The sequence below is a fragment of the Columba livia genome, chromosome 15, assembly GCF_036013475.1.
Source record: "Columba livia isolate bColLiv1 breed racing homer chromosome 15, bColLiv1.pat.W.v2, whole genome shotgun sequence".
Lineage (NCBI taxonomy): Eukaryota > Metazoa > Chordata > Aves > Columbiformes > Columbidae > Columba > Columba livia.
The window spans coordinates 3,316,532-3,329,269 of NC_088616.1; the positions used below are offsets into that span (position 1 = coordinate 3,316,532).

A 12,738-nucleotide genomic window follows, 5' to 3' on the forward strand; every position below is an offset into this window, starting at 1 on the left:
AATGAAAGAGAAAACCCACCTTAATAAAAAAGTCAGTGTTTTAAGGTATCTCGGTCCTTAGAAGTCAAACTTGGGATCTATTTTGGCCTCATTTTCAGAGAAACCAACTGAATATTTTCTTAAAAGCCTGGTCACATACAGTTCTTTTCAACACCAATACCCTTCATCACATCTTGGCTGAGGCGTATTTCCCTAAGGTCACCAAACCAAAGGATAATATTGATTTCTATGAAATCTGGCATTTGCTAAGCCCTTTTATTTACTTTGAAAGAAGCCCGACCTTAATGCGTTTGTTATTTGATTCTTGAATATTCTGGTAATTTTAGATTTGCTGTACTTTTTTCTTGTGTTACAGGGAGCCACTAATAGATGCTCTCCCATCTTGTGCTACAGAGGCATGTGTTGTCCTAATGAAAGAAATTATAGCTTCTGGACAAGTCGAGGAAGACAAAGTGGAATATTTCTTCTGGTCATTTTCATTCATTCCTAAACCCACCTTGGCCATGATTGAATCTCTTGCTGTGAGTGGATGTTGTTTTTTCTTTTTTTAGTTTACCATCAGTCTAGCTGGCTCATCATTTTTGTATTTTACAGTAAGAATCTTTTTCACAGATTTATACAAAACTATGTCCAGGTAATTCTGGTGGTGAACTACTGGCTATTTTACTCTTGATCCAAAAAGAGGATGCAGTTATGTTTGGTCTGTGGAGCTTGATTTGCATTTATAGCCTAGAGACTTTTAAAAAAACCAAAGTGTGAACTACCCTGTGGACACCAGAGACTGTCTTGGGCTAATTAGCTTTGAGGTTCAAGGTAAGGTCAGTGTGAGGACAATGATGCTGTTGCAGCTTCTCCCTACTTTGGATAGAGAGCTTTTTGTCCAGTTTGGTCTGTTACAAGCTTTGTATTTAGTACCTGGAGACATTTCAGTCCTTTGTATGTGCAGCTTTTCACATTTTTCCTTAACTAAGTTAACTGTATGCGGTGTAATATTGGCTCCATTTTATAGTGTATTTTTCCTTTAAAGATCTGTTCCTCTGCTGGGTTTGTTCAGTGTCATCTGTCATGCTCGTAGAGTCTGAAGTTGGACCTGTTGTGTTGTTTTGTGAATCTGCAGTGTTCCAGGCGGTAGAAACATAGTCTTTATCGTAAATAAGCCAATAAGAATATTTTTTTAAATGAAGTAAAATGTTATGCATGCTTGGCTTGTGTGCTGGTGTACCACTGGCCATCCATGGAGAATCTTGCAGAGTATAGCCAGCCTGCTGTGGTACATACAGGTTCCAACCAGGATTGCAAAACCAGCTCTCAGTTTCAGCAGGCTTTCTACACCATCTGCATGAAATTATTCATCTTGAGTTCATTTGGGCTTCGCAAACATCAGCTGAAGTGGTGGAACTTTCAACAGTTCCAGGCTTGCTTCAGAGAATACAGAAACCTGGGATTTGCGGTTTATGGGATAGAAAAACTAATTTTCAATCTAAATATGGGTAAACTGCCCGTGATTGACTGAGCTGTCAGTTCTTAGTGATAAACAGTGAAGAAGGACTTCAAGAAACTTCGTGCTGGTGAGGGCTTTACTATTTTGAGTGTCCTGGAAAATAGTTTAGATTTGTTTTCACACTCCTTCGTAAGCATGCAGGGCATGATTTCTGGTGGAAAGAACTGAGGTCTGTAACTCGTTGACACTAACGTAGCCCATGTGTTTACATGTGAAGGTGAAAGAATTCTCCACTGTATCTCTACAGGCTTGTCCTTTTTTGTTTGTTTAAATCCTTTAAGGACTGTTTGAAAATATGCATTGTTGAGATTGACTTTTAGCATGTAAATATTTGGATACATTTATTTTCTACGGCATGTTACTGTAACCGTAAGAATGACTTTTCTGAAACACCTTGTTCTTTTTGTGCTTGTTTACAGACTTTGTTGAAGTCACCGGGAACAAGCCAGAGCTGCTTCTTAGGTGTAACCGCTCTCTTACATAGGTTTTGTTCAGCTCACGACTCCTGTGATGGTTTCCCTGCTGTGCAGAGTGTAATGAGGACTCTTGGGACATTTCTGGGAGGAAACTGTAGTGTGCAAGATTCAGAACAACTCCGCGAGGTATCAGTTATATAGAAGCATACGATACAGGGCTTACTCCCCCTGCACTGGGATGGGTGAGAGAATTGAAAGGGCAAAACCAAGAAAACTCATTGTTTGAGATAAAGACAGTTTAGTAAGTGAAGGAAAAAAGAAACAATCAACCACAAACCCCCAAACTCACCAAAAGAAACCCCAAAAGTGATGCGAAAGCCATTCACTCACCACCAGTAGAATGATGCCCAGCCACTTTTTCTGAGCAGTGGATACCTTAGAACAACCCCTACTCCCTCCACACACACAGCTGTGTTGCTGAGAATGATGCCATATGGTTTGGAATATTTCTTTGGTAAATTCAGGTCAGCAGTTGTGGCTGTGTCCCCTCAGCCTCTTACCCACACCCAGGGTCCTTGCAGGGCAGACAGAGCACGAAACAGAGAAAGCCTTGACGCTGTGCAAGCACTGCTCAGCAATAGCTGAAACTTTGATGTGTTATCAACAGTGTTTTTCTCCCAGATCTAAAACACAGCACCATGCAGGCTGCTATGAGTAAAATTAACTCCATCCCAGCCAAAATCAGTACACCAACCTGGCTTTCGTGAAGACTTTGCTTTTTTTAACTCTTTTTGTCTTCCAACAAATGTGATTAAAATTAGGCAAGAGATTAGTAAATCAGAACAGGGAACTGATGAAGAGGAGCACTATGAGAAAGACTGCCTAAGTCTCATTAGTTTCTTGAAAACAGTTCTGTAAATTATCACTGAAACACAGTTCTCTGATGAATGAAGAGCAGCCTCTTGAAACTCAGCAGCATGAAGCCATGAACGGGTGTACAGAGGTGTGGGAGAGGTATCTTTGACCATGACAAATTTAGTGAATATGCAAAGCAGAATAAGAGACATCTCCCACCTGATGTCTCAAACTAACAGTGAAGGGGAGGCTTTGACCCAAACAGTCGTGGAAGGTTTTTGAACGTTTAAAGTGTGCTGGCTTCAATGTAGTTGTTTCTAGGGGACTGTTCAGTAAAAGGAAAGTCAGGCACCATATTGCATTGAAGAGCCTGGGCTCTGAACTTCAATACAGAGCTTGTTGTTAAAAGTTCAGTGATTGCCAGCAGTAACGTGCTTTCTGGGTTCTGAAGCTGCTCAGGTTTCCTGTATGTTTAGTGAAGAAAAGAGGTAACATTATGGCAGCTGTTGACAAATTATTATTTTGAGTTATTTATTGTGTCCAGAACTCTGTGTTGAATTGGAAGTCGAAGTGTCTGTGATCAAAATGGACAAAATATCAAAGTACTTGAAAAATTTGTACTGTACATCAAATCCATGACTACTTTTCTATTGCAATGCAGTTTTTTTAATCAGTGATCATTTTAAACAAATAATTTTGCACAGAAAACGTTAATGCATTAAAATGTCATGTACAGCTGACAACATGAGAAGAACTTTTTATTCTACCTTGCTTTGTATTTACAGATGCAACTGGTGTTAAAAGCCATTGGAAATGCGGGACTGGCAGCAGCTTCGCTAACTCCTGTTCTGAGCTTGTGTGCTTCCCTGCAAAATAATCCGATTGAAATCCGTCTAGCTGCTATCCAGGCCTTCAGGCGCATTCCCTGTTCTGTCAGGGTAAGTGATTTATTGCCAGCAAGTGACTGATGGCTTCCTGGCGCTGTCCCAGAGTTTTGGCTTTCTGGAATAGTTACAGAACACGCAAGCATAAGGAACAATTGTAAATGTGTTGTCCAGCAGAGCTGCTCTGCTGTTGGAGAGGTTGGTAGGACCACACTGATGAACAGATCTGTCATATACTTTGCTATAGCTGAGGTAACACATCCAGTGACTGAGGTAATGTTTATTATTTCTTTAAAAGTTACTTCAGCTGGGTAGCTTATGTCTGTGTGGGTTATGGCTGCAAACCCACAATACTGGATTTTTCCTATAGTCTGTTCCACTGTTCCATTATGTGAATTGCTAAGTGTTATATGAGAAGCTTTTTGTGATGGGCAATACAGTGTCATAGTTAGAATATTTTGTTAATGACTTAGTAGAAGACACAAAACTTGTTTATCTCAAATAACTTGATCCTAAAAAGAATGGCAAACCCAGGAGTCCTGGCATGGGCAAAGCTGGCAGTCCTGCTCCAGGGAACAAGAGGTTCCACAGGGACTTGCACTCTGAGAAACATTTTCCATGGGTTTTTAAAAATCACAGCATGGATTGGCGTAATCTGCTTGTTTTGTAGTTACGAAGCGTGATGGTGCTCCTTAGACCTGTGAATTTATGCAGTCTATAGGTTGTCATTTGTTGATACCTTGGAAATATTAAACAGAATAAATTTGTTAAAGTCCCACCCTTAGACTGAGAGCAGAGGTAGTGATCCTAGCCTGTTAACAAAGACGCAGCCATTGTCATCTGTATTAGCTGTGCCACATTTGTGAAATATAGTAGAACTCTCCCCCGTGGTGGAAAAAAAACATTAACAGTAGTGCTAGCAAGTGAGGCTCAGCGTTGCAGACGGTCCTGTATAAATTAGTTGGTACAGGATTCAGGTCATAATGACCATTTTTTCTGGAAACTTGTGAATAAGATAGTCAAGTGAATATGTACATGCATTTTATTATAGTGTAGATGAGGTTCTTAGGGACATGATTTAATGTGAATGTTAGGTTAATGGTTGGACTAGATGATCTTCATGGTCTCTTCCAACCAAAATGCTTCTGTGAGTCTGTGACTTTGTAGGTATAAAGCAAGAGCTATCTCTTTCAGAAAGAAAAACCCAACTGTACCAGAAAGTGCATACATGAGGTGTTTTAGGGGAGGAAATCACAATTGTCCTTTTCTTTTTGATTCTCTTTTTATCTCTTAGAATGCTATATTAGTTCAGCTGTATCAAACAACCAGCGAAGATGTGGAAATAAGGATTGCTGCTTATTACATAGCAATGAAATGTCCACATGAAGAATTATTTAAACAAGTACAAAAGACTTTGCTGAAAGAAACTTCCAGTCAAGGTCAGCCAAGCAGCTACTGAAGTCCTACACCTTCCTAAATGATACTTCAATATAGCGTTTTCATTACAGGTGTAATGGTAACAATCTATGTAAATTTGTATTTAACCTTAATAGTTTGTAGTTCATTTTTAAAAGATTGTTTGTGTCATTGTGACATTTTGTATTGGATTTGTGATACTGTTATTTTAGCAATGGTCAGTAAACAGTGACTTTTCCCAGAATTAGTTCCCTCTATTGGCAACATTTCATTATTTGAATGCTCTTGAGAAAGAGATGCATGGAACACCTTTATTTAGTGCCTTAGAAATACAGATGGATAACTGCAAATTACATTTTGTTAAGTTGAGAAAGAAGCAAGTGAAAGAAAATTGCAAGCTGTAGGTATAAACTATTTCTTTATTACCTTTTTAATGCTCCTAAATTCCACATTTACTATTCATTTACTTGATGTAATACAAATATTTATTATAAGGACTTGCTACCGTGATCTTTCTTTGGTATTGTCCTCTTTTGCAGTTATGTTACATGGGTTTTGATATGGTTTTAATATTGATCAGAGTGTTGTAAAGATAGTGGCAGATGGAAACTAAGCACATCAGAAGACTGCAAAGAACAGCCTGATGATTTTCATTTAGATGATTTTAAATGCCTGGGAACGTTAAGACTGCCTGCAGTTAGCATCAAGGCATAGCGGGAGGTGCTTCATCTCTGCCAGAGGCGATTCTTTGGGTCAACTGAAAGTCCTCTAAGGATCACAGTTTGAGAAATGTGGATAAAATGACATCAAAAAACCATTTATAACACACAGAAAAAGGAAAATTTGGGAACTGGGACATGTGGTATTAGGAATGCCGTGAAAAGGACTTTGTGAAGCGTGTTTATCATATATCCAAATGTGTAATGGCTGGCCAACAGTGTAGCAGTCATTTGGGAAAATGGTTAGCATAAGTATAGTGTTTTAATTGCTTGTAGTTTTTTCTGATTTATGCTTCCTACTTCTGTGGTCCCGTGATCAACTATTGTCTGATCTGACCCAGATTACTGACATGAGACTGAATTGAGAACTGATGCCACATAGAGAATCTTTTATACAATGTTTAAAAATAGTCATTTTGTTTAAGTAGCTTATCTGAAGGAGAAGCTCTTTGGCCTCATATGAAATGAAACCGTAGGTTCTATAAAAGTACAGAATCCTATCAGCTCTTTATTAACAAAGCACACAGATGTTTAAGCTGATCCCGTATTTTGGGTGAAGGAGGCATTTTTCTAAATGGTTTCACCACATTCAACACAGAATAGCTCTAGACTAATCCTTTGCTTTTAAATCTGTCATGGAGGGGCCAACATGAAAGGGGTGTCGGTGGGGCTGCTGGAGGCAGATGAAAGCGGCTCTGTCTGCACGCTGGGGTGTCTGGATCCTGGCCAGTTTCCAATTCGAAGCCATGTATCCATTTGATCAGGATGTTATGTCCGGACTAGCAAACCCTGCAGCGATTCTGAGTTTGGGCTCAGCGTTGTGTTCACTTGCTGATGTGGCTTGTGGTTTGGATGGGACTCGTTCCCTCTTTAGGATTCAGACAGAGAGAAGTTGTGTCAGCCTGCAAAATACTGTCAAGGTGTATCTTCCCCGTGGCTCCGTGAGGAAAACATAAATTGTCTGATTTATGAAGGAGCCCTACAACATCCAAAATGTTTTATGTTTTAAACAATTTAATGCAATACTCATTAATTTTATTTCCTTCATTTGGTTCATGTAACACCTAAATATAATAATTAATTAATAGGCTTTAGAGTAACAAGTGCTTTTGAAGGCATAGAGCACATGTTAGTTTTTAGTTGCCACATTCAGAAAAAGCAATTTGAAAAAAAAGTTGTATTGTGAAAAATGCAGTTATATCAGTATTCAGTGTCTGTGCATTGACCTAGCACTGAGTCTAGTATCTTTTATCTTCAGGAGAAAAAAAGCCTCTATTTAAGAACCATGGAATACATGGCATATGTTTGCCCCCGACACCACAGCTCATACATGGCCAAACCATGGATCAGCACAGTGTCATGAATGGTGGTTTTTTGTTGGTTTGGTTTGTTTTAAATGCTTTTGGAAATGTTGTGCGTTGCACAGCATAGAAAGATTCTTTGGATTGGCATTATTTGTTTCCTTGTATATAAAGAAACTTTATTGTTCATTTTCTCTGATAAGTCTACCAATGTTGTTTCCAGTGTTCATGCAGGATATCTGATTAATAGGTGTTCCTAAATTTACATTTGTTTAATGCTTGCCTTTAAAAGGCTTTGCTCCTGCTTATAGTTTTGAATTGTTATTTTAAGATTTTCATGTGCTTGCTGTCTATCCCAGACTTTTTTTTAATGCTTCAGTACACTGGGTCAGTGATTTTACAAGAACAAAGTGAGTGATGCTGCCTAAGTTAAAGTTTAAAACCATCCTTGAAATAATTCTGTTGCATTTGTTCTTTGAAGAAGGAACAGAAACCAATATTATTTGGGCAGCACAGCCTGCCTCCAACATCTGTATTAGAGTTGTATCTTTTTTTTTTTTTTCAGCATTCCTTTGAATTTACTATAGTATAGAAGATCCTATGCAAACAGTAAATATGTAGCTTAACCTTAACTCCTTGCCTGCCTAGGTTAGCTGAGAGGCATTAAATGAAACTAAGAAATGAATGACACCTCACATACCATATTGGAAAGAATAAGACAGTATTTAAACAAGTTTACTGTGGTAAAGATAGGTGCATCAGACTGATTTTAATGATGCTGAAAATGAATGAATTCTGTTGTGGTAAGGGGAATTATTTAGTATTAATTCTGGTAGAAATAAATAAAAAGGCTCCATGTATCAATTTAAAAAACTGTTTTAATTTTTCTCTAATTTCCAAATGCTTTTCTTTGTTTAATTTAAGTGGGCTCCTTTGTCTGGAGTCATCTCTCTCAGCTCCTGGAGACGGATGATCCACTGAAGGAGCACCTTCGAGATTCTATTCCTGATGAAATCCTTAGCAGAGATTTTGACCGGGAAACGTGGAAATACTCCTCATATTCTGATGTCACATTCCGCTCTGGTATGTGGAGTTTTAGAACTTAATGCTTTGTAGCATATGGATTATTAAAATCTCAAATGGATTTTCTGGTCCTTTACATCTTGCTCCAGAGAATTTTTATGACTTAATAGTACCCAGATATGCAAATGTAGGCTTAATTCTGCTATAACCTTAATTGGAGTATATCAAATGTAATTCCAGCAAGCCAGATACCATGCAACCTTGCCTGTTGTAAGACAGGAGAATAAGAACCAATTAACTTTTAGATTATTTTTGTGAGCATTAACTTTTGATTCCTTCCTTAGTGAGCGTCCTTTGCAGCAACAAGGGATTCGAATGTATATTTTTCCTTTTGATATATGTGCTTTCTTCGGTATAAGAAAAGATTCAGACTAATTCCTTCCTGTTTTACTATCTGCTCATGATTTGTTTTTACCAAAAATGCTAGATAATATTCTTCAGAGTAACATTTTGATTTTCTGTCCATCTTTTCCAGTGCAATTGTGTGTGATATATATTGTAAATGCTCTTCTTTCAGTGTTAGTCAGATAATAGGCTTTCAGTAATGTCTATTTAAGTCTTTGCTGTACTAAAAAGTAAATAATTTTACCTGCTGATTTAATGTTTTATTCACCATCTTCTTAACAAGCAGAGTTGCAGTTTCCCAAAGAATGGTGAGACAAAGTGTACGAGAATAGCTGATCTCCAAATGACAGACTTCTGATATTTTCTGTTGCAGCTGGTGCAGGTGCAAATGTGGAAGCCTCAGTGGTCTTTTCTCCTGCGTCTTTTCTGCCACGATCAGTCATGACAAATTTGACTGTCCACCTTATGGGGCAGGCTATAAACCTTCTAGAGGCAAGTTTATGGATTTTTTTTTTTAATCCCCCTCCTCAATACTTGAGGCATTGCAGTAAAAAGGAGTATTTTCTGTTTTCCCATTACAGTTCCTTTAGCAAGGCTGGCTTTTCACTGCTATGGCAAAGTTGTTTCAGACTGGTGACTCCTTTGTGTAATGGACTTAATCATCATAAACCCACTGTCACGCTGATAGTACCGTGCACTAGCCTGGTGACTTACATTCAGCTCTTTTTGTTGATTCAAATGAAGGATAAAAGTCACTGCTTTCTGAGGGGCTGGTCTAGCTCCTCTTTAGGGTAGTGAGATTCCTTCAGTTGACTTACCATAGAAAATTGGCTTGGGTACACCATTCCTTTAGCACAGGAGATAGTCATATATACCTAACTAAAGTCACTGTTATAGTCCCATTGAGCATCCAGTGCCTGGGATATTTGAATGGCCTGCCTGCAACCTCATTATCTTTAATTGTGCCTCTACTGTGCCTCCAAGAGAAAGCGATGTTTGGCATATGGACTCTATTGGAGGTAAAATGTGTGTGTGAAAGAAGGAGTTTAATGTAGGCTTCAGATCTCAAGTTTAAGCTTGCAAGGGAACAAATTTTATTTTTTTTTTTGTGCCAAATACCCCGGGTTTATATGTGTTAGTAATACTGTTTTAGTCAGACTTCCAAACAGAATCTTGTTTCAGGAGTATTATTGTTTTCCAACCAAAATACTGTTGGTAACATGCTAAAGTAACAGTAGCTCAAACTGTCCCATCATGTTGTAAATGAACCAGTACCTGAATAAAAAAGGATTTTTTAATCTTGTGCTGAGCTTCACATTATCAATAAACTAAAGAGTTTTTGCTGGAAAGATCTAATACTGAAATATCCAGTATTGGATACTGCATGAAGCAGACACTAAACTTTGTATACCACTGTGATTTCGCATGGCAAATCTTTCCTTGTACAAAAGCCTAAAGCTTGTGTCTGGATGTATTTTGTTATTTCTGCTTACAGAACCGAACATGGCTTACACATCTCAGTGTCGGGCTTTTCAATGCCATATGCTTTCCCCTAGGTTGGTATACGATTTGAGAACGCGGAAGCCCTTGTGCAGAAGATTTTTGGGCAGAAGTCTGCTACTTCCAGTGACAATTTTTTTCCAAACACTAATGAAAGAAACCACAAGTCAGAAAACCCTATGGAAACAACAGGAAAAGTCAAGCAGAAGAAGCTGACGTGGAAGCGATACAGCCCCGCTGATCAGCTTGTGACCACATCTGGCAAATCGAAGTTGAGAAAAGCTAACCAGAGCTGTCCTGGTAGAAAGTACAGTAAGATGAGTGAGCTAGTCAAAAAGGTAATTGGCTCTGTAGATCTTGGAAGAGTTAATGACATTCCCCTTAAACTTAGGGCCCATCTTCACTGGACAGCTGCTCTGCAGTACTGTGACTCCGGTGCATGAAGCGTATGTAACTCCTTCCACTCACTTGCAGAGAACTTAACAGCTGCATAAAGTGCTAAGCAACGAAGAGCCTGATCTTCAGCTTTTCAGATAGTTTTGTTGTCTCAGGACAGTGGCTCTTAGCCAGGGGAGTATGTTGCCAGTGTTTTGGGCTTCTTCTCATTATTTTGAGCTCTGATCCTCTTTATACTGATGTCATTTTGTCTATTAACTTCTGCAGCACTGTAAACAGCTGCTCGATGTTAAGTTCCTGAGTCATGCTGTTTGCAATCTGACTTCCCAGTTCCATGTCAGATTTTACATTGACCTTTTGTGTGTTTACCTATGTTTGGAGAGAGCTGTGTTCTATGTATATAACAGGAAAGCTTTGGGAATTGACTTCACGTGTCGATGTGTTATCTGGAAAACTTGAGGACCATGATTTATTTAGTTTGTCTTAGACCATCTCTCTTCTTGGGACTTATTGTCTCAGAGTTACTTTTTATAGTGTAAGCTCATGTTCATGTTGTGTTGCTGTTGTATTGATTCATACAGAGGGAAAACATAAATTTTTTACTTCTTAGCAGTTTATTTAGCAATCATGGCACCCATAATGTTGTATTCATTGAGATTGTATTTTTCAAAGCTTCATCTATTGGTGGGCATGTATTGCAATACTTCTCTTTTTGCCCAGTCATCTAAGGACTAGACATGATCTGTGTTCACAGTGACAGTCTGTGTGGTATGGAGCTGAAGTTGAGCTGGAAAGAGCAAGTGCTAATCCAGGGTCTTAAGTGATCTTGAAATATTTATAAAAGGGAGCCTCATGTCTGTTTACTAGTAACAGTGCCTACACTGAGGAATTGTTTATTATGAGTTAGAAAGGAAATGAATATAAACATAATTCTCTTTCTGATTTATTTCTTTATCACATGTCAGTTCTCTGAGAGGACGGTGAGAAAGGAGGTGCTGAAATGTGAGCTAAGCGTGAAAATCTTTGGAAATGAACTTAGCTTCTTGGATTGTGAAGATTTAAGAAAACAAATGAAACATTATTCTTTAAATCTGGCTGAGTTGGCTGTCAGACTTCTGAAGGTAAAAGCAACTGTTTTTTCCCCTTGAAAGTAAATGCCTTGAGAAACTACTTTCTGACAAATGCAGAAAAGGTAAAAAATGTTACTTAGTGTTTCTCTAAATTGAACTGTAAAAGACACTGGTATATATCGGGTTTAAACAGCATTAGACAAGGACTTGTTCTGTTGTCTGATGATTCTTATCTGTTTCTTTTCTCATTCAAATCCATCCATGCTTGAATGAAAACTAATTCTTTAACTGGGGTAAGACTAGTGTCTAACTTATGCCCAGGCCACATGCAGGCTTTGGACTGCTTTCTACCTTGTTTCTCAAATCAGCTTTGTTAAAAACACTTTCACAGCAGACAAATGAAATGGGTAGCTATATCTGGAAAAATAATTGAATGCTGACTTTTATTATGGAAAAAAATTCCATTTTTGCTTGTTTGGGTTTTTTCGCCATAGGGGCAAGAGGTCCAGTTTAATAAAAGGCTGAGTTTGGCCACTGAAGAACTGCAGTTTCCAGCAATTTCAGGCTTTCCTGTTCAGCTGGCAGTCAATGCCTCAGCAGCTGTCAACATAAAAATCAAAGGGAATGCGGATTTCAAACAACAGTCAGATTTTTTTCTAAATGGATATATCAAGCCAAGGTAATAACTGCTTCAAATGTGTCATTTTCATGTATTCCTCGTGTTCAAGTAGCAATTCCTGGTGTGAAAGTTTTGTGTGAGTGTCCTTTGTAATCAGTTAGGACATACCTGAAGAATTCAAGCAGTCATCAGTGCTATATTGCTCAACAGTCACTATGCTATATGGCCAGCAGTGGTTTCCTATCCCTCCTGTCTGATTTTCAGCTCTGTTGCTGTGCTTCTCCAGTACTGGTTTAAGCTGGCCACTCCTTCTTATCTCCAAGTAAACTTCCCAAATGCTTGCATGCAGATGATCTTTTGAATGCTTTACAGGTTACAAGGATGGCATCTTAGGTTTTTCTCAGCATCAGACATGCAGTTACAGGTTTTGGATCTACAAACCAATGGATGATTTAACTTTGTATTTCCTTATCTGACTGTTGTAGCTTTCTATACATACTGAATACATTTACTGAACTTCATAAGTACTGTATAGACAGATAAACTTACACCATGATATTCAGTCCTGATCGCTTTCCCTTTCCAGACGTTTCATGCTGAAGTCTGGGTTCAAATCCCTTACTTAGGAGATAT

The 12,738-nt window shown here is 38.5% G+C and overlaps 1 protein-coding gene across 2 annotated transcripts in view; it reads left to right on the plus strand.

Annotated features, from left to right (window-relative positions):
* The window catches only part of LOC102084597 (uncharacterized), a 98,674-nt gene that overhangs the window by 25,025 nt on the left and 60,911 nt on the right, over nt 1-12,738 (plus strand). For both annotated transcript variants that reach the window (XM_065030448.1, XM_065030449.1), the window contains 9 exons: nt 356-521; nt 1,921-2,103; nt 3,558-3,710; nt 4,951-5,095; nt 8,017-8,175; nt 8,894-9,012; nt 10,077-10,358; nt 11,382-11,537; nt 11,981-12,165. In XM_065030448.1, coding sequence (XP_064886520.1) covers nt 356-521; nt 1,921-2,103; nt 3,558-3,710; nt 4,951-5,095; nt 8,017-8,175; nt 8,894-9,012; nt 10,077-10,358; nt 11,382-11,537; nt 11,981-12,165 — 1,548 coding nt within the window. The remainder of the gene's footprint in view (nt 1-355; nt 522-1,920; nt 2,104-3,557; nt 3,711-4,950; nt 5,096-8,016; nt 8,176-8,893; nt 9,013-10,076; nt 10,359-11,381; nt 11,538-11,980; nt 12,166-12,738) is intronic.